This window comes from Danio aesculapii, chromosome 3 (genome assembly GCF_903798145.1).
Source record: "Danio aesculapii chromosome 3, fDanAes4.1, whole genome shotgun sequence".
In the NCBI taxonomy this organism is placed as follows: domain Eukaryota; kingdom Metazoa; phylum Chordata; class Actinopteri; order Cypriniformes; family Danionidae; genus Danio; species Danio aesculapii.
In genome coordinates, this window is record NC_079437.1 from 62,593,252 (window position 1) to 62,615,940 (window position 22,689).

The following is a 22,689-nucleotide window of genomic DNA, read 5'->3' on the forward strand; positions in this document are numbered from 1 at the left end:
TTAATATTTTAAAATTTCAGGAGAGCAACAGGTATTTGTCAGGTTCTGTGTTGTTCCATGTGTTCCCTGTTTTCATCATGTGACCCCTATGTTCTAGTTCCCGCCATTTGTTAATGTTTTATAAGTTTCATCTGCGTCTCCCCCCCCCCCCCTGGATGTAATCAGTTTAATCATGTCCTTGTATTTAAGTCCCTGTGTTCAGTTAGTTCCTTGTCCGGTATTGTACATCATTCCTATAGGTCATCCTGTATTGTCTACAACCCATGTCATTCCTGAGTGTCCAGTGTTCGTTAAGTGAGTGTTTGTAAATAAATATGTGTTTGATAAATCCTGTGATTCTGTGCATTTGTGGGAGAGCCCAGGCGTGACAGTATTAAGTTTTATGAAATCAAAACACTATTTGTAAAATCTGTTTCCATTACCTTGTTGGTAACGTTTAGAATGAACATCTTAACATCTCCCATGTTTAGATAAATCAGAGGTAATTGGTCAATCTTTTCTACCTTTTCTTATGTTGTTATTGAAACTTCCTCCAGCTCCTCTGGTGGCACTCCATTCAAGCCAAGACACAGTCCCTCCAGCCTATCCTGGGTCTTCCCTGAGGCCTTCACCTGGTGGGACAAGCCCAGAACACCTCCCTAGGTCCTAGGTTGAAGTCCAGGATAATCTGAGACACAAGCAGCAGCTCTACGCTGTGTTCCTCTGAGTTCCTCATACTTGTTTCCCTTCTTAAAAATGGGAACCACCACCCCAGTTGCCCAGTCTAGAGGTACTGTATCTCAAACTGACTAGCAGAGAAGCCTAACAACAGAACACCATTCGGATTTAGATCAGAGAGGCTGTTCCTCCGAATCACCCCTCTCCAGGTATCGCTGTCATTACCTACATGAGTGTTAAATTCCTCAAGTAGAACAACAGCGTGTCTAGTCCATCAACCCTCCCAAGGACTCCCAAGAAGGTTGGGTACTCTGCACTGCTCTTTGCCTGTAAGCACAAACTACAGTGAGACCCCAATTCAAATGTGCAGGAAAGTGACCTTATCATCTGGGATCTCCACCCCATGGCAGCTAAGTTGGGAAGCTATAAGCAAGTCCACACCAGCCAGTTTCCTCTCACTCATACTGTTCAACCTCCCGCACAAGCTCAGGCTCCTTCCCTCTCAGTGAGGTGACATTCCATGTCCCAATAGCCAGTTTCTGTGTCTGACGATCGGGTTATTGCGGTCCATACTTTTGACCAGTCAAAGGTCAGTTCAAATCCTCAGACGTGGCTAAACTCATCTACCTGTACTCTTGGGCAAGAGTCCACAAGGGCTGAGCACAGGTGGAAAAAGGATGGGCTTCAGGTCTCTTACCAGATTTTAAAAGACTGCTTAAATGCATATCAAGTGTTGGTCAGTGAAGCTGAATACTAATCCTTTTTAAAATTGATTGCTAAAAATGCAGTAAGCCAAAAGTCCTTTTTAAAACCATAAATTCAGTTCTAAATCCAATTGTTAGCTTGGTTCCTGTGGTCAATCTGGAGACTTGCACAAATTCCTTTAACTTTTTTGTTCCTATTGGTTCACACCTCTTTCCCACTGACGTTGATCATTATAAATTGGTCCCTCCGTCAAGCATTTTTACATATTTTCAGCCAGTATCTTCATCTCAGCTGCTTAAAATAATTTCTCAGATGAAGCTCACCCTTTGTCCTTCAGATGAACTGTTTTGTTGTCTGTTTGGAGAGGTTTTAGACACACTTAGCTCTTCCCTCCTAGCTGTAATAAGCAGCTCTCTAATAAATGCAGTTTTTCCGGAAATATTCAAACATTCTGTCGTACAGCCCCTATTAAAGAGGCCTCCTCTTGATCCCGCTGTGCCTGACCACTACAGGCCCATTTCTAAACTCTCATTTGTCTCAAAGGTTTTAGAGAAAATGACACTATCACAGTTGACTTTATATCTGGATATTTCAGCATCTTAGACTCTTTCAATCTGGCTTTACAACACAGCACAGCACTGAGTCTGCACTACTGAAAGTTGCAGACGACATTTTACTTTCCATGGATTCTGGGTCATCTGTGATTTTAATACTGTTAGACCTCAGCGCAGTCTTTGACCGTGACATTTTGTTGAAAAGACTCGAGTGTGTTGTTGCGATTGAGGGCCTTGCCCTTACAATAGTTCTTCTCATATTTAAAGACGAGGTCTTTTCTGTAAATATTGGGTCTTAAACTTCACCACCTGAACCCACTGACTGTGCCGTTCCACAAGGATCTGTTCTTGGCCCTTTATTATTTTCTCTCTACATGCTTCCTTTAAGCTCAATATGCTGCTAGCATAACAAACCATCACTGCTACGCTGATGACCTCTAACTATATTTTCCTATCAACCCAGGAAAAGATTTATCGTTAGAGCACATTTTCTCATGCCTAAATAACGTTAAGACCTGGATGACTAACAATACTCTGCAACTAAATGAAAATAAAACTGAAGTGCTCTTATTAGGTCCTACTGCTACTAACCATTCAATTAAAACCCAGCTGGCATTCCTAAAAAAACCTTCACATTTATACGGGTCATCAGCGTCAACGCTTCCCATTCACTTTGAATAGGTGATGTCAGGCGTTGCTGAACTGCATTGTTGCTCCGTGCTCGGTGCAGAAGCTGGGAAATACTCCTGCACAGTTGGTTCAATATTCACAAAATTTCTTATGTAAAGGTGGCGGTTCATTCCGCTGTGGCGACCCCTGATAAATAAAGGCACTAAGCTGAAGGAAAATGAATGTAAAGTCCTGTTTAGCAATGAACAAAAGCAAACAAGAAATACAAATAATTCATCTTCTGTGCACAAATCATTCCCTTTCGCCAGAGATTGACTGACATACAGGCAGCCAATCAGCTTTCGCTGTGCTTCTACAGGCAGCCAATCAGCTTTCTCTGATCAGCGTGCAGGCAAATCTCCCGCCCCCGCGCTCAGTCTGAGGCGGAGAGCGGAGAGTGCAGAGCTTTGCTGTTTGCTGTTGAATTCCTTTAACTCCACTTCTGTTACGGGTGTTGTGCGTCTATTCAAAGTAAGTGTATTATATCTGACCTTTGTAGCGTTCGCAGATTTGCTGCAATTATCTTGCGGGTTGAACTGCTTTAACATATGTGCTCAATGCTAATATACTCTCTTGTTTTTAGCTCGATGCTACGCTGTAAACACTTGTGTAATGCGTTACTCACGGGTTATCTGGGCACCTTTCATTTGTGTCTCCATCTCATTCATTCACTCTGTAAACACTGGAATATTCCCATCAGGCTCCAGTGAAGAGTCTATTGAAGGACAGCGAGAACATGAGTGATCCAGAACCCTGCAGAATTAAACATGAAGACACTGAACAACAAATAGGTTGGTGTTTATTATTGATTTTCAACATGTCTTTTGGAGTTCATTTTGAAGTCTGATGAAGCGGTGTTATTAAGCACAAACTGTGCTACAGTGATATGCAGACAGCATGTATGTATGTGTTCTTTTTGAGAAAAGTCACAGAAACAAAGCTAAAAAGCAGATAGTAAATGCGTGTATTTACAGCCTTTTCTAACTAATTGATAATGGTTAGAGATTTTGCCACCAAATCACCCTGTTTACTCATTCACTTTAAAGCACAGGTCTCAAACTCAATTCCTGGAGGGCCGCAGCTCTGCACAGTTTTGCTCCACCATAATCAAACACAGCTGATCCGGCAGCTTGATTAGTTGGATTAGGGTAGGGTTGCGCCAGCTGATCGTTAGTTCTTTCTTAAACTGGAATGTAAAGTCCACACCAGGGACTACTAGCTAGTTTGTAATGAAATTTGTTCCTTACTTCAGTTGCCCCACATGTTCTTAAGGAAAAACCCTAGTTAGTAGGTTGTAAGCTCTCTGTAAAATGCGTAATAAATCCAATAAAAAGGATTTCAATTATTAAACTGCTTTAAAATTCTGCAACTAATGCATATATATATATATATATATATATATATATATATATATATATATATATATATATATATATATATAATATGTGTGTGTAACTGTTCTATGACAAATGACATTTTATAGGACATTACATTACAGTCAGTCAATGTACCAGTTGCTGCTGTAAATATTTAGTTGGAACATTGCTAGATTTTATTTTGACCGCTACTGTTGAAACCAGAAGTTTACACACCTCTAAAAAAAGGAACATAACTATTTTTTTTTTAAGATAGTCTGATGGTAAATCATACTAAAATTTACTTTATTAGCTCTGTTAGGATTACTTAAATAATTTACATTTGCTAAATGCCAGAATATGAGAGAATTTTTTTTGAGAATTTCCTTAGTATTTTTAACTTTGCTTTTAAAACTGTATAACTTTGGTCAGATGTTTTGGGTCTCCTTCCACAAGCTCCTCACAATAGTTTGCAGGAATTTTGCCCATTTCTCCTGACAGAATTGGTGTAACTGAGTCAGATTTGTTGGCTGTCTTGCTCGCACAAGCTTTTCCAACTTGCCCACAAATGTTCTATAGGATTGAGGTCAGGGCTTTGTGATGGCCACTCCAAAACATTCACTCTGCTGTCCTTAAAGCACATGTTAACTCATTTGGCAGTATGCTGAGGGTCGTGGTCTGTTAGGAAGACCCATTTTGTGGGCCAAGTGGTAATTTCCTGGCTGATGTCCTTGAGATGTTGCTTCAGTATTTCTACATGATGTTGCATCATTGATTTGCAGTCCCAGTCCAGTCCCTCCTGCAGCAATACAGCCCCACAACATGATGCTGCCGCCCCCATACCTCACAGTTGTGATGGTGCTCCTAGGCTTGTAAGCTTTCCCCTTTGTCCTCTAAATGTTACACTGGTCATTATGGCCAAACAGTTCAATCTTAGTTCTATCAGACCACAGCACATGTCTCCAAACATTAGTCTTTTCCCAGTGTCATTTAGCAGATTGTAATCTGGCTTTTGTTGATTCTGGCTTGTTGATTTCCCATGTTGCCACACAAGGAAGCAGTGTGTTTGAGGTTTTCATTTACTACTATTCGACAGTTGAGCCTCACATTAACTCTAATGTTGTCAATTAGGCCAATCAGAAACCTCCAAAACCTTGACGCCATCATCTGAGCTTTTTCAGAGGACTTAATACTTTATTGTATGTAACTTGACTTTCAAGAACTTTACTTATATCTGTATAAACATGCATATTATTAATTATATAATATAACATTTTATTAATTATTATAAATTATAAATGTGATGTATACAATTTCAAACTATTTTACTTTCTTCCCTAAGTGTAAATAATCTATAGGTAACTACTGTAAGAAAATATCAGCATTCAGGTACATACTTCAGCATTACCTTTGCTTGAAATGACCCTGATAAATAAGCTGCCTGCTCCCAAGCAGTTTTGAGCTACCAGAACTAATGAGTTTTGAAGAACGAAACGATCCTGGACCGTGTCAATCGACAATAACCAAATCCAGCTAATAGAGTAATCCACGAATGAAAATGGACCCCAGATCTGTCATGTTTACTAATATCAGCGAGAGATTCAGCTCTTGTTCTGACACATTTGCTAGTCAGACCACAGCATGAACAAGCATTCCCTGTCTGTTTCACAAAAACATAATTTTATTGCAAGTATTCATGTAAATCCAGTTAGGTCCATAAATATTTGGACATCGACACAATTCTAGGATTTTGCCTCTACACAGCAACACAATAGATCTGAATTAAAATGAAGAACGTGTATTACCTGCAGACTGTCAGCTTTTAATTTGAGGGATTTACATCCACATCAGATGAACGCTGTAGGAATTACACACAGTCTGCCATATGTTCCTCCCATTTGTTATCAAAAGTAATGAAATAATAATCATAAATCAAACTTTCACTTTATACTTTATTGCAAGTCCTCTGCAGTCAGTTTACAGCCTGAAGTCTGCAGCGCAGAGAGCATCAGCAGACGCTGGGTTCAGCCCTGGTGACTGCTCTAGCCAGGCCTCTACTGCAGCTGTCTTCAGTTCCTCCTTGTTCTTGGGCATTTTCCCTTCAGTTTTGTCTTCAGCAAGTAAAATGCATGCTCAATTGGGATTCAGATCAGGTGATTGACTTGGCCATTGCATAACATTCCACTTTTGCTTGAAGACTCTGGTTGCTTTTGCAGTATGCTTTTGGGTCATTCTCCATCTGCACTGTGAAACACCGTCCAATGAGTTCTGATTATTTGGCTGAATATGAGCAGAGGAATAATGCCTGAAACACTTCAGAATTCATCCTGCTGCTGCTGTTAGCATCACATCATCAATAAACACAGAAAAACCAGTTCCACTGACAGCCATACAAGCCCACGCCATGACCACAACCACCACCATGCGTCACTGCTGAGGATCTTGAGCGGTTCCTTCTCCATACTCTTTCTCTTCCATCACTGATCTTGGTCTCTCTGTCCAACAGGATGTTGTTCCAGCACTTGTGAAGGCTTTTTCAGAACTCTAATCTGGCCTTCCTGTTTTTAAGGCTCACCAATGGTTTACATCTTAGGTGAACCCTCTGTGTTCACTCTGGTGTAGTCTTCTGTTGATTGTTGACTCTGACCACACATCCTATATCCTGGATAGTGTTCTTGATCTGGCCCAGCTGTGTGAAGGGTGTTTTCTTCTTTGTTCGTCCACCACAGTTGTTTCCATGGTCCTCCGGGTCTTTTGGTGTTGCTGAGCTCACTGGTTGTGTTCCTTCTTCTTAAGAAGCTTCCACACAGTTGTTTTGGTTAAGGTCTGATGATTTTGCTGCTCTCTTTGATGTGTGTTTGTTGTGTTTTATCAGCCTAATGCTGGCTTGCTTGACTGACTGTGACAGCTTTTTGTGGGAGGCACATATATGCAAACTGTTGCAATTCTTAAAGCCTGATTTTACCTGATTTGGATGTAAATACCCTCAAATTAAAGCTGACGGTCTGCAGTTTAAAGCACATTTCATTATAGATCCATTGTGTTGGTGTAGAGGCAAACATGTTAGAATTGTGTTGATGTCCAAATATTTATGGACCTAACTGTATATATAACTTACTAAATACTGGCTTGATGTATTTTACAATAATGTGCACCAACAGTACAGTTTGTGTAGCCAATGTTTCCAGTGTCTTTCACTTCAGCTTTGGATGAGTTTCTCATGACTTAATAGAAACTGAACTTTTTTATTTCAGACCTAATTGAAGAGTATGAGGAGACTTAAAGAGGAGGAACAATCATGTCAAAATTGAGGACAAAACTCATTTACAGACTGATGGTATTTTGAAAAGGAAGAGAACAAGAATAGTTTCATCTGCACTCAGTGTAGGAAAAGAGCCTTGGAAGCCAAAGCAAACTTAAGATTCACTTGAGAATCCACACTGGAGAGAAACCATACACATGCACTCAGTGTGGGGAGAGTTTCAATCAGTTATCATCCCATAATCAACACATGATGATCCACACTGGAGAGAAACCATTTGCATGCACTGTGTGTAGGAAGAAATTCAGCCAATCATCACACCTTGATACCCACATGATGATCCACACTGGAGAAAAACCATTACACATGCACTCAGTGTGGGAAGAGTTTTTAGCCAGTTATCATCTTTAATCAAACACATGAGGATCCACACTGGAGGAAAACCATTCACATGCACTCAGTGTGGGAAGAGTTTCGGCCACCCATCGTACCTTAATCAACACTTGAGGGTCCCACACTGGAGAGAAACCATACACATGTACTCAGTGTGGAAAGAGTTTCGGCCTTTCACTCACACCTTAATAAACACATGATGATCCACACTGGAGAGAAAACCCTTCACATGTACTCAGTGTGGAAAGAATTTTTGGCCACCCATCACAACCTTAATCAACACATTGAGGATCCACCACTGGAGAGAAACCATACACATGTACTCAGTGTGAAAAGAGTTTTCAGCCAATTATCATCCCTTAATCAACACATGATGATTCACACCTGGAGAGAGACCATTCACCTGCACTCAGTGTGGGAAGGGTTTTAGCCACTTATCATCCTTTAAACAACACATGCAGGAATCCACTCTGGAGAGAAACCATTCACATGCACTCAATGTGGGAAAAGTTTTTGCCAATCTTCATACCTTAATAAACACATGAAGATCCACAGTGGAGAGAAACCATTCACATGCACTAGGTGTGGGAAGAGTTTCAGCCGATCATCAACCCTTAATCGACACATGAGCAGCCACACTTGCAAGAGAAACCATTCACATGCACTCAGTGTGGGAAGAGTTTTCAGTCAATCATCACACCCTAATAAACACATGAAGATCCACACTGGTGTGAGAGGGTATATGTGATTTAAGTGTGAGAAGACTTTATTACAGCTAGAGATCTAAAAGAGATTCACTCTGTAGAGAAACCATACACATGATCATTGTCCTACAGGGTTTTGCTCATTGGCGCAACATATGAAAAGCATGAAGAGTTTCAGCCGATCAGAATCCTGGCCTACAGCGCTCTGGATGAGCTGCAACTGTCTTTTTGGGAAGGCCAGTGAGGAGTCCCCGTTACAGTAATCCACCCTGCTGCTGATAAAAGCATGCAACAAGTTTCTCTGAGTCTTCACTGGAGACACAGCATCTGACTCCTGCAGTGTGTGTGAGATGATAGTGTGGCTGATTTATGCTCTGACATGACTACTGAAACTCAGATCTGACTCCAGAGGTCAGCACCAAGATTCTTGACCTTATTTTTTGTTGTTTGACCCTTAGAGCCAAGGTACGCATTCACCTTGAGAAGCTCATCTCCGTTCCCAAACGCATGACTTTAGTTTCTATTTGTTTAACTGAAGAAAGTTTTTGGCACATCCAACTGTTCATTTCATCATCCATTGGCAGAGGGTGTCATGGGGCTGTATGTCATTAGGCAGTAAGGCTAAGTAGATCTGAGTGTCATCAACATAGCTGTTGCAGGAGATTTGGTACTTTCTCATTATTTGGCTCAGAGGAGCATATAAAGGTTAAAACTGATATAAACAAAATACCTGACGTTTGGAAAACCTGTGTATTTGCTTGTTTTGTTTATTTTCAAGTTTCAAGATTCTTTCTAGCTTACTACATTTACTTTTTTTGAGTAGAATACAAACTTGATGAATGTTTTATGATGTCAGCAGAATGACAGATATTACGTTTTACAGTAATAATATGCTTTTTTAAAGATTTTGACTTGGCTCGTAGAGTTTAGAATGAATATCTTCTCTTATCTCGGGTTCAGACACATCAGAGCTGATTGAACAATCAGTGCATTCGGCCTTTTCTCATATTGTCATGGTCCATTTCAGTGTTTGAAATTTGCTGAGATTTTTTAGTATGTCAAAAGGATTTCCAACTGAACCAGAATATATAGTAGGAAGTGTGGCTTTCTTTTTTGTACCTCATATCCTCATGGCAAACGGATGGGAAGAGGGCATGGCTAAGATCAATAACTGAAGCGTCAAACTTCATCAAACAGAAGAGCAGCCGCACAATTGCAATAAGCAGATGCGTAGATGGAAGATTACTAAAACTATTCTTTGGTTAACTTGCCACAGAATGTTCACTAGAAAAATTTGTCAATTTTGATTTCAAACAGACTTTAAATATAACTACCTCATGTTCAGAGATTGCAGATGCTCATTATCTGCTACTTATCCGGGCCGGGTTGCAGGGCAAGCAGTCTCAGCAGGACAAACCAGACTTCCCCCCTCCCAAGAAACTTCCATCAACTCCTACGGGGCGTTCCTGGGGCCTTACCATCACAGGCCGTGAGTCATAGTCCCTTCAGCCTGTCCTGGGTCTTCCCTGAGGCTCCTCCCGGTTGTGACAAGCCCAGGAACACCTCTTAGGTAGAAGTCCAGGTGGCATCTGAGACGGAAGCAGCAATTCTACTCAGAGTTCCTCCCAGGTGACTTAGTTCTTCACCCTATCTGTGAAGGTTGTGCCCTGCATTCTGTGAAGGAAACTAATTTGGCTGTTTGTATTTGAGATCTTGTCCTTTCGCTCATGACCCAAAGCTCATGAACGTAGGTGAGAGTAGGATCTTAGACTGACTGGGAAATAGGGAACCTGCCTTTCGGCTCAGCTCCTTCTTCCCTACAACTGACCAATACATTAACTGCATTACTGCTGCCGCTGCATCGATATGCTTTTCAATCTCACGTTCCTCAATCTCATCCACCCCTATTGCTTTACCCTTGCAGAGCTTGCAAACTACCTCATTGACTCAAGGTCAACAACTTTCCCTTCTGTTATAATGGTGTTGGTGTGAAACGGCTTCCAAATCCTGAGACACCAAATGGTTTGCCAGAATCTCTTTTTAGCTGACCAGTAGTCGTCTTCCATGGTCTAACACCACCGCCCTGACTACAGCATGCATGGGCTGTCAGTACCTATCAGCTGCCACAGCAGTCCTTTAAACCAGCCAAGCCTGATAGGACTTCTTTAGCTTGACAACATCCCTTTCGGTGTCCACCACTGGGTTAGTGGAGTGCTGCAGGGAACTGGTCACTGGAACAGTTCCTCTGAATGTAGGAGTTGAAAATGCTTCTGCCATGTGGTTCAGCCAGACATTTACCTAAAGGTAAAATAAGGTAAATGGTAAATAAGAGGACCCAATACAGATCCCTGAGGAACTCCATGAGTCACTGGGACTGCATCAGAGTGACTGTTCTTTACCTGGACAAACTCTTCTGTCACTTAAGTAAGATGTAAACAGCAGAAGGCATTATCAGCGATTCCAATTGAGGCCAGTCGATCTAGTAATATAGACAGGCTTTTATTAAAAAAATGCATCAAGTCAAAAGTAGAAGTGGAGATACAGTGACTGACAATAGTTTATCTTTTCATCAAAGATATTATGCTCAATGTTCTTGATATTGCGGAGAAAGGACAGCGTAAAATAATATGCTTATTAGTAAGAATGTTCAGTGTACTTGCTTCTTTTTTTGTCTGTCTATTCTAACTTTATTTCCAGGAGCCACAAGAACCAGGTCCTGAGGTCAGGGAGAGCTCGCAGTTGAATGAAGTGAATGAGCCTGATGACTGAGAACAGCTGGTTTGATAAGACAGCTGAGAGTTCAAGAAACAACCTTGAGTTTTTATAACAGATTGTCTCCTGCATGTGTATGTGCGCCCAATGGTTCAGCTTTTACAGGTCGAAGATCAGCTCCGAATAGTCTAGGGTCGGCCTGACCCCAAAGAACCATGCTACCATCCATATCTGGACTCGGATACAATCCCTCATTGACATACATATTTAGAATGATCTATCTTTGCTTTAATCAATCGGAACGGTTTACCTGAATCAGGCCATTTCTGGTCTTGTGTAGAGAGTATATTGCTGTGTTGTACTGTAAGTCAGATCAGCCTGTGAACTCAGCTTGAGTGTGAAGCCCTTCTGTCATAGAACTGCAAACAATCCTCAGTAAACTTTATTTGAATCTCTGACTCCGGCTCTTCTTCTTTCTGACAGACTACTCATTCTTGGGTCAAACTGTAAAATATCCCTACATAAACCCTTATCTAACCATCAATAATGAATCTTACAAAATGGCTAAAACATTTTGATTACAGCAGTTTATTTATTCATTCATTTTCTTTTTGGCTTGGTGCCTTCCTTTATCAGGGGTCACCACAGCGGAATGAACCGCCAACTATTCCAGCATATGTTTTACACAGCAGATGCCCTTCCAGCTGCAACCCAGTACTGGGAAACACCCATACCCACTGTGACGCCCTGCATATCTTATTGTGGTAAAATGGATATCAAATTTTTTTGGGTCATGCCGCGAACATTAATACCAACTATGCAAGGGGTGTCCAAACTCGGTCCTGGAGGGCTGGTGTCCTGGAGAGTTTAGCTCCAACCCTAACCAAACACACCTGAACCAGCTAATCAAGCTCTTCTAGACATACTAGAAACTTCCTGGCAGGTGTGTTGAAGCAGGTTGGAGCTAAATTCAGCAGGACACCGGCCCTCCAGGACCAAGTTTGGACACCCCTGAACTATGCATTATTGTCCACACTTGCTGTCCGCCATGTTGATTTTGTTCAAAAACCTTCTTTTGCGAACTCCTACACCGTTAGTTCAATTTTCACAAAACTCAACTTCAATCATCTTCAGACCATGCTGACCACAAGTTATGCAAATCATGTGGATCAGCAAATCAGTTGTCATTTATGGCATCGCCAAATGAGTTCGCATAATGTCAAATGATTGTTGCTTTTGGCCTCTGGACTATATTTATTATTATTATTATTATTTTAATAACTCTGCTTTAAAATGTTTAAAATGCAATTTGTTTGAGCTCATTTTTCAGTTTTATCACCTGATAATTAGAGACTTTAAAATGTGGCGACTGACCAATCAGAATCAAGTATTCCAGACAGCCATGTAATAATCCCAGATAACAACCACAAAACTAATAGTCACTGATCACATCAATATGATAACACATTCACATCTGTCAAGCTGCTGTTTTAACCGTTTGGCTCCATCTTGTGTCTGAATAATATGTAGGTTAGCATACGCTCCATTCAGAAATGTTGGTTTCTGTTAGCTTTGTCTTTTTAATTAAAGATATTACACTATACTCAGAGCTCTGTTTATTGTTGAAGTTTTATGTTTTCTGACAAGTAGCCATGTAATAATCAGTATAAAGTACATCCAGGTCATTGTTTTTGCAGCTGCTGATAAACCTGTCTGCTTCAGGGCATGTGTCCACTGAAGCGTTTTTTTTTGCGTTGCAGAAATGTTAGCGCTGTTCTAATAATGCTCACATGTGAGCGCTTCCACTGTCAAAGCTTTAAATCTCCACACTAAATGATGACGGCGTCACTGATGTGCTTCTGCTGTTGTAGTGTTTGAGAAAGAAAGAACAAGTCGATAGGGAAGCCAGCTCTCGGAGGCCCGTTTTCACTCCTCGACCACAATAATAAACCCAGCAGGAGGGAGGATTTCCTCGGCCGCTGGCTGCTGATCTACTTCAGCTTCAATAATACACTCATAGTACAATAAAAAGAAGAAAAACAAATATACCAAGGGGAAATGAATAAAACCTCACTCTTTAAAGGAGGAAATTAAACCAGTTACACACTTCAGCTGTTTTTAAAGACTTTTTGTAACAGAATTCATCTGAAAATAATGCAGAATTTTAGAAAGAAAAGTCTTAAAAAGGTTTTCTGCATTATAAATTTACATTTCTGCATTTACATTTCTATTTAATTACATAATATTGAGAAACTTAATTTTCTTCTTATGTAAAGTTGGCGGTTCATTCCACTGTGGCGACCCCTGATAAATAAAGGCACTAAGCTGAAGGAAAATGAATATAAAGTCCTGTTTAGCAATGAACAAAAGCAAACAAGAAATACAAATAATTCATCTTCTGTGCACAAATCATTCCCTTTCGCCAGAGATTGACTGACATACAGGCAGCCAATCAGCTTTCGCTGTGCTTCTACAAGCAGCCAATCAGCTTTGTTCGTTCAACGTGCAGGCAAATCTCCCGCCCCGGCGCTCAGTCTGAGGCGGAGAGCGGAGAGTGCAGAGCTTTGCTGTTTGCTGTTGAATTCCTTTAACTCCACTTCTGTTACGGGTGTTGTGCGTCTATTCAAAGTAAGTGTATTATATCTGACCTTTGTAGCGTTCGCAGATTTGCTGCAATTATCTTGCGGGTTGAACTGCTTTAACATATGTGCTCAATGCTAATATACTCTCTTGTTTTTAGCTCGATGCTACGCTGTAAACACTTGTGTAATGCGTTACTCACGGGTTATCTACAGGTGCAGTCTTAAAATGTCTTAAATCTCAAAACTCAAATTTTAGACCTTAAAAAGTCTTAATAGTACTGAAATATTGTGTTGTAGGTCTTAAATCTTTTTTTAAACAGGTCTTAATTTTCCTTTGTTCATGTATTGCTATCAAATCTGGCCAAAACCCATACAATCACCAACAATCATCTCAATAAAACTTTAAACTTTTCATTAAAAGCTCATTTTTAACTCTCTTTATCATAATGGTTTAATTATTTACATTACAGTAACATTTGTGTAAAAGTTCTCCATCTATTTACTGCTGAAGACACCGACATTTGTTCATTTTTATTTTAAATAAAGTGTAAATTTGCAAAGAAAGTGTATGGATACAAGTAGAGCTTGCATGTTTTTACACAATATTTTAATATTTAGTTAAGAAATAAACTCAAAAATATTTTATTAGTAATGTATTATTGTATTATTAAATTATAATAATTTTTTGGAAAGGGCAAATAAAAATCTTTTCCATCTGGGCCATTTGAACAATTCATTAGCCTTTAGCCCTTTATGGGTCTAAGATTTAATTCCTAATGGTCTTAACCCTAAGCTTGTATCTGGGCACCTTTCATCTGTGTCTCCATCTCATTCATTCACTAAGTGCTTGTTTAATATTGATCTTTTTAACTTAAAATATGCTTCTGTACACCTCTGAAGAGACGCAAAACGCTTTATTTAGCAGTAAAACAGAATGTGGGATTAGTATATAGTATAAAACACTTAATAATTAATTTATTAAAGTATTGAGAGATAAATGTAAGCAATCAGAGACATGATCACGCTGCACACATGAGATGTAGAATCGGCCACTCAAGACTTACACACACATTTATTGAACAGGGAAGAGAAACCTATGTGTAACTTGTGTGAGAATATTTGATGGTAAAACATATTTGAACAGAATGTATATGTTTAAATGATATTAGAGAATGTTTTTATTCAGGAAATATTTGAAGGCAAATGTTTTAAAAATGTGTTTTCTGGAGGAATTTTACAATATTTATCATTGATCAGACTGACAGAGCATTATAGACTTTATCAGTGTTGCTGTTTATTTGTGTGTTTTTAACTGATAATGATGTTTCAAAAACACTTATGATTGTCAATTATATATGAATATTTAATACAAGTGTTGTCATGAATATAGCCAGTGCTGCTGATATGGCATTAAATATAAATATAAATGAACCAGAATATGTTAATTAGAATAATTATCTCCTCCTCAGTGAAGCTCCTCCTCCTCCACTGAAGCTCCTCCTCCTCCAGTTCAGCTATAAACACTGGAATATTCCCATCAGCTCCAGTGAAGAGTTGATTGAAGGACAGCGAAGAACATGAGTGATCCAGAACCCTGCAGAATTAAACATGAAGACACTGAACAACAAATAGGTTGGTGTTTATTATTGAGTCGTAACAATGTATTTTTGTACTCTTTTCTTTTAAATTTGATGACTGTATTCAGCACAAACTGTGCTGTTAATTACAAAATTAATAAAACTGTTTACTCATTCACTTCATCCCCAGGGGTCGTAGACTGCGTGTACGAGTTTTGATGCATCTCTTCTACTCATAACGCCAAAAAGAACTTAAATTGCACTCTCAGTTTTGATCGTACAGATAAGAGCAATACATCTATCTATAATCTGTCAGGTGTCTATTTTTTATTGTGTACACTCACAATGAACAACAACTGTGTGCTTTTGCAAAATAAGGATAATAAACAATGTAGGCATTCTCTCTTCTCATCGAACTGTTTTTAGAAACGCGTCTGTAAAAACACACATGAGGCATATATCTATAGAAAACTTGAAGTGTCTACTTAAATGCATCGAGTCCATGTTGAAAACAAACATTGTTTGGTAAAGTAATCGTATGAAACCAACGCTATGTCTAGTTTCTCAGTCTGAGCGCATCATTTATAATGCGGTCATGCCCATGAGGCTTTGTTATTACAATCGTCCATGTGAGACACTTGCTCTTGAATACATGAGAGAGAGAGAGAGAGAGAGAGAGAGAGAGAGACATACCTGCATAAAGCTTGGAAGGTGAACTTTCCAACTCCAACTCAACCCAAAGTCCAGGGTCAGCCGCGGTGTTCTTGTAAAAAAAAAAAACATGGCACAAACCGGTTCTGTTGTGATTATAGACGCCTCTATGATGTTACCATTAAAGACTCGCACCATCTTTCTTGGGTGAAGGACACCCTTGTCAGGTTTTCTAGTGCCTGACAAAAGAGCCAACAAAGAAAAGACTTCCACTGGTGCTGGGTTATATCAATTTTGCATGATGCCAATGGGCATCTCCAACTGCACACCCCAGTTTCTAGCGGTTACTGGAACTTGTGCTTCAAGGTCTACACTGGAGCATTTGTTTGATCTACTTGGATGATGTTATCCTCTACAGTTGCCTGCTTTTCCACAACACCTACAGGACTTGCATGAAGCTTTTCAGAGATTTCATACAGTTGGTCTAAAACTTAATCCAGGTGCCAGTAAGTATGCTCCTCCATTTCCTTTTGGGGCCACTGTGTTTCCAGTGTCTGGATTGAGCCAGACCCATTAAATATTGATAAAGTGAGGACATGGCCAATTCCAATATCAGCCACACAGGTCAGGGCTTCTCTGGGTCTGTGTTAATATTGTCATCGATTGATTAGGTAATTCACTGACATGGCTGAACCCTTGTACCATCTAGACACAAGGGAGTTCTATTCACTTGGTCAGTTAAAGCAAATTAAACTTTCACTGAACTGAAACTGGTGCTAACTTCATCACCCATATAGCCTCTTTGAATTTTTTGGCTCCTTTCTTACATGGATGCTTCTCTTCATTCTGTAGGCTCTGTCCTCTCACAGAAGATAGAAGGAAAAGAAAGGTGATGCATACACCAGTCACGTCTTGGTCAAACATTAGACAGAGAATTGTATGCCATTGTGTGGTCAGTTCACTACTTCCGGCATTATCTTGCTTGTCACCCGTTCACTACCATTAATGAATCACGAACCTTTGGTCGGTCTTAAGAAACTTCCCCTTGATCATGATCCTACTGGTAGACGAGCTCGTTGGTCCATAGAATTGCACCTGTATGTCTGGCATATCACTCATTGAGATGGAGCTGAACACCTTAATGCTGATGCTATGTCCAGGCGGCCAGATACTAATCCTGCAGAATCTGACCGTTACATTCAGGGCGGCATGTCCACCTTTTCAGTAACAACTCAGACCACATTAACACCTTTGCAACAAGGTCGGTTGCAGCTCACACCCAAACAAAAATGTTCTTTTGCCTTCAACCATTACACGTCACAACAGCAAATCTCGATCTATTCAAAGTGACTGGAATGTGGAGTAATGTGGACTTATAGAGACTACGTGGGACTTCCCCATACCTCCTCCCTGGACCTAGTTTAGTCGACCTATTATCCACTATGGTGTGACTTGGTTTTAGTGAATGACACTGCTCACCGCCACAGCAAACTGCATCCACATTGGTTAGGCCCTTGCAAGGTTTTACAGTTCATATGCCCCTTTGGTAGTTCCACCCCAGTTAATTTTGAAGTCTGTGATGTATCTCATCCTCATGCAAAAGCAAAAAAATCCTTACAATTGCATGAAACTGTATATTACTGAAACGCAGAACTCTTATACCCTTACCCTCTCCCTCCCCTGCTCAGCCATACACTCTAAATGCATTGTCAGGGCTCCTACCACCCTACATTACACCTGTGCCACCAGGACTCCCTACACGTCCGGTTCCATTGGAACCTCCTTAGTTACAACCACAGCCCCAATTGTGCTCACCTGAAACCCTACAATCATTCGGTCCTATGGAAAATGGCTAGGGCTTGAACTCAAGACTTTCGCCTCAAACTCAGAGAACACCTGATGCAAGACTGTCAACAGGTGTTTCTGAATCACTGGAGACTCCAGTGTCTACACGAAATGTATTTCCAGGACACATCGATTGCTTTATCATTTGAAAGATAATTTTTTTATATACAGACTTTGGGTAACGTTGAGTTAAGCATATATACAGTTTTTGTGCTGAACTGTGTTATAGAAATGCTAACATTTCTTGTAGGGTAAGGGAGCACTATGTTGGTTGAGATTTAAAGTGAAACTAATATTCTATACCTTTAAATAAGATTGGGAATAATATTGTGGGATCAAGACTCGCGATTGAGATTGTGCGAGAGAATGTTCGGAAAGAGGAGAGAAAAGACTAGAGAAATTGCACGGGTAACTGTTGTGGCTGATTTATGGTGTACACCCTGTATGTTTAATAAATCACAGGTTAATACCTGCCAATCGAGCTCTGTGTGTCTTCTTTGCAACTGAGCACTAGAGACAGCGTGTGGTAAGAACTGAAGAGTTTACATACAAAGCCCAACACGCATTACAACCTTTCTTTTTGTGTGTTATGTTGTCGTGAACTGGTGTTTGATATACTGTGTGCTGACGATGAATGCAATAATTTTGCAATAAATATACCTGTTATTGTTACATTCCTGGTAGTACAAGCCAAGATCAGTGTGTTGACTGCCTTTATTTAGCTCTAAAACTAGCATGGGTGCTAAGGTTGTGTAATTAACACAATGAAAGTGTTGGCAATGCATTTGTTTTCCCCTAAATTGATTTGCTGTACAATAATGTGCATCAAAATTACAGTTTGTGTAGCCAATGTTTTCAATATCTTCTCACTTCAGCTTTTGATGAGTTTCTATGACTAAAAATTGAACTTTTTTTATTCCAGACTTAATTGAAGAGTATGAGGAGATTAAAGAGGAGGAACATCATGTCAAAATTGAGGACAAAACTCATTTACAGACTGATGGTATTTTGAAAAGGAGAAACCGGAATCGTGTAATGTGCACTCAGTGTGGAAAGAGTTTGGGAAGAAAAAGCAAACTTAAGATTCACATGAGGATCCACACTGGAGAGAAACCATTCACATGCACTCAGTGTGGGAGGACTTTCAGCCAATCATCACACCTTAATCTACACATGAGGGGCCACACTGGAGAGAAACCATTCAAGTGCACCCAGTGTGGGAAGAGTTTCAGCCAATCACCACACCTTAATCAACACATGATGATCCACACTGGAGAGAAACCATACGCATGCACTCATTGTGAGAAGAGATTCAGTCTATCATCAAACCTTAATCAACACTTGAGGATCCACACTGGAGAGAGACCATTCATATGCACTCAATGTGGGAAGAGTTTTACTCATTCATCATCCCTTAATAAACACATGATGATCCACACCGGAGAGAAACCATTCACATGCACTCAATGTGGGAAGAGTTTCTCTCATTTATCATCCCTTAATGATCACCTGAGGAGCCACACCGGAGAGAGACCATTCACATGTACTCAGTGTGGGAAGAGTTTCTCTCATTTATCATCCCTTAATAAACACCTGAGGATCCACACTGGAGAAAACCATTCACATGCACTCAGTGTGGCAAGAGTTTCTCTAATTTATCACCACTTAATGAACACATGAGAATACACACTGGAGAGAAACCATTCATATGCACTCAGTGTGGGAAGAGTTACTCTCATTCATCAACCCTTAAAAAACACCTGAGGAACCACACTGGTGAGACTGTGCGTCTGCAGTATACCTGGGCATGAAGTTGGGAAAGCCTATACATTTACTTTTTTGAGTGGAATGTGGCCTGCAGCTGTGCAGACTGATCAGCTCTTATGTTGCTGCATATAGTGAAGCACAAGGGCTGTAACTGACTGTGACCATCGTACCATGACGAATTCATGTACAGTTCACGTGCTCTTGTGGCAAATACAGAATACATTCACACCAGTTGATCCACTATTTTCCCAGTGAAACTAATAGTATGTGTGACAAAGGAGTGCTGCTGTGGGTGAAAGTTGAAATTGTTTTATCTTCGCACGGATTCAAACATGCAGTGCTGCAAAAGACTGGAGTGTATAATGGTCACGCGTGTCCAAAAACAATGGAAATATAAGATGTTGGCTGGGTTCGAAATCGCCTGCTACTTGGTAGGTACTGCATTTGAATTTTAAATGTACTACTCTGCCGTTAGAAAAGTACATTCTATACAGTATAATGTAAGCCACAGGATCAATAGAGCAATATCAGCTGGGTTTTCTCTACCGCTTTTCTTTATTAAAGATTTTATCAGAGGCAGCCCCACGGCACAAAGCACTTTTTCTCCTTTCAGAAAGCGAGTTTACACACACACACAACACAACACACACAACACACACACATATCGTGGTTCTGCATAGCCATGCATGAGGTGAACGTTGGGTTGCTATTGTAACTACTCACGCAAGAGAGTCAGGCAGTCTTGTCTTGCTTTTGACTGACCGTTCCGTGTGGTCTGACCAGATGCTGCACACACAGGCTGTTCTGATTAGCTGTGAGTTTTGGTTCATTCAGGTGTATTTATGTGAAAGTGGAGTCTGACAACAATAAATATTCTCATCAGGAATAAAACCACCTGTTTTTATACCCGCGCTGACTCTGCCCAGCTGTAGCTATAAGGTTAGGTCTGCTACTGTCATTTTATGCTGGGTAGGCTATAGGGTTGGGCCGATAGACGATGGCCAATAGACAACACGATGCTGAGCCGGCATGACCGATCCTCTGCGCCGTCGCAAACCTGCTCGTGAAAAATACACACTTAGGCCCCATTTACACTAATACGTCTATTAAAGAGTATTAAAAGGGCATTTAAGAAGGAAAATGATTTACATCCACACCGTGTTTACCTAGCATTTCTGAACAGCCCTCCGTGTGCTGAAAACGCACATCACGTGACCACACACACACTGTCATGCGCTCTGAGCTCCAGAGAGCAGTGCACTTCGGACAGTTCATCAATGATGTACCGCTGGATCATGTCTCACAATAGTTGTTAAATGTGGTATTTGATTAATCTTGACTCTCTCTAACGACTCTTGGGTCTTCTGAATCTATCAGGTAACGTGCCACAGCGTCAGTACACTGCTTCAATCTTTCTCTTTCACACTTGTACTTAGTCATTCAGTGAAAACCTCAGATACTGTTGGTTGTGCAACATTTTTACAGACCAACCTCCTGCGGAAAAAGGGATTGACAGGTGGTCATTTGTGTGTAACTTATCTTTATTTATGATTTGTTTATGAGTAAAACAAAGAGCATGGTGGTCAGGTAGTTAAAGGGGTAGGCTACAAATAATTAACTCATTATGAATTGATGAATTTTTCATAAATAATTAATTCACCTCCTCCTATGAGACGATGCCATCTTCCATCGCGATGTTTTACATTAGGCATTGTACGATGCTAAATTGGTCGACATCACCCAACCCTAGTAGGATACTTAATTTATTTTATTATTAGAATAATTTGCAGAAAATTTGTATTCTATTGCATGATGCTTTAAATCAGAGAGTCCAAACTCTGTCCTGGAGGGCCGCTTTCCTGCATAGTTTATGTCCAACCTAAAACACGAACGCGGTTATGAACGTATTAAAACATGTGCTTGTTTGTTGTAATAATGAAAATAATACTAATTTGTGTATCTCCTGACTCCGGGTGCAACTATTCTGCTGTTGTGGCTGGTGTATTCTGGGAAATTGTTTTACCCCTTGGTTTCGAGTGTGATCCTGAAAAATCTTCGTTCGAAGGGCTATTCACCCCTTCCCCTTAGCCCAACGCCTTCAAGCTAAAGAGAATTGGGACACCCTACCCTAAGGGGTAGAATTGAGATTGGGGATGAGTGAACTTCTCCTATTTTTATCCTCTGTCAGGGTGTTTTTATGTTGCCCACACCTGTTACTTGCCCCAGGTGAGTTTAAAGGGGCATCACATGCAGGAAACAGTCTTATTTATCCCAATTCTAATAGGGTGCCAATAATTTTGTCCAGCTCATTTTTGGGGTTTTGTGTGTCCTTTTGTCAAAATCACTTTTTTCTTCCCTCTTTTTTCCAATACACACAGAGGGAATAAACCCGTGAATCAGTTCTTATTTAGTTCACCTTCAGCATGCAGAATAACATCAGTCCACTGTACAGCTTGATTACATCTGGACATTTGCGTGTGGGATTCAGAAACCGCTATATTTGGTATGATCACCAGATGTGTTGCTCTTGCAGGTGGCTGGAGAACACTTGCATTCAACTGCACAAAAGACAGAAAGACCCGCTGGCCACAGGCCTTGCTGTTCATTATTTGAAAGATCTCACTACATCTGCTATAGAGACAGACAGTGGACTGAAGGTCTCCGTATCGGCCGTGGGAGTGCACTGTGTGCGCTGTTCTGGGTACAAAGAACAGGATAGGCATAGAATGAGTTGAGGTTGTCCAGGACAGACGCAGCAATGTTTACAGCAGTGGATTTGTTAATTTTAAAGTCTGAGATGTAATTAAGTCCCTGCCACATGCTCCTTGGATTGTTGGTGTTAAATTGACCTCTACTTTGTCTCTGTATTGTCGGGTGATGGTTTTTTCCTGATGGTTTTGTTTTTTAGTTCCTCCACATCTTTGGATTTCAAAGTAAAAGTTCGCACTGAACTTCGCCATTGATACAAGGCGTTTGGTTAGGGTAGATACCGACAGTTGTGGTTGGGACCATGTCTTCTATACGTTTCCTGATGAAACCGTAGCAGTGTCTGAGTATGCTTCGATGTCCTTATCAGAAGCTGCCTGGAACATCTCCCAGTCATCTCCGTGGTCCTCAAGTATAGATTCCGATTGGCCCGACCAGCTCGGAAACTAGGGATGCACCGATCCTGATGCTTGGATCGGATATCTGTTTGATACCGCATATTTTTGCTGGATCGGGTATCGGCCAGCTGGTACCGATCCATATCCAATCT

At 40.5% G+C, this 22,689-nt stretch overlaps 1 protein-coding gene across 1 annotated transcript; it reads left to right on the top strand.

Annotated features, from left to right (window-relative positions):
• Positions 1-735: 735 nt before the first annotated feature.
• On the top strand, positions 736-19,720 carry LOC130220625 (oocyte zinc finger protein XlCOF15-like). The gene is made up of 2 exons (XM_056452845.1): positions 736-769; positions 18,589-19,720. The coding sequence occupies exons 1-2, from the start codon at positions 736-738 to the stop codon at positions 19,344-19,346; spliced, it is 792 nt and encodes a 263-aa protein (XP_056308820.1). The 3' UTR covers positions 19,347-19,720.
• Positions 19,721-22,689: the final 2,969 nt, after the last annotated feature.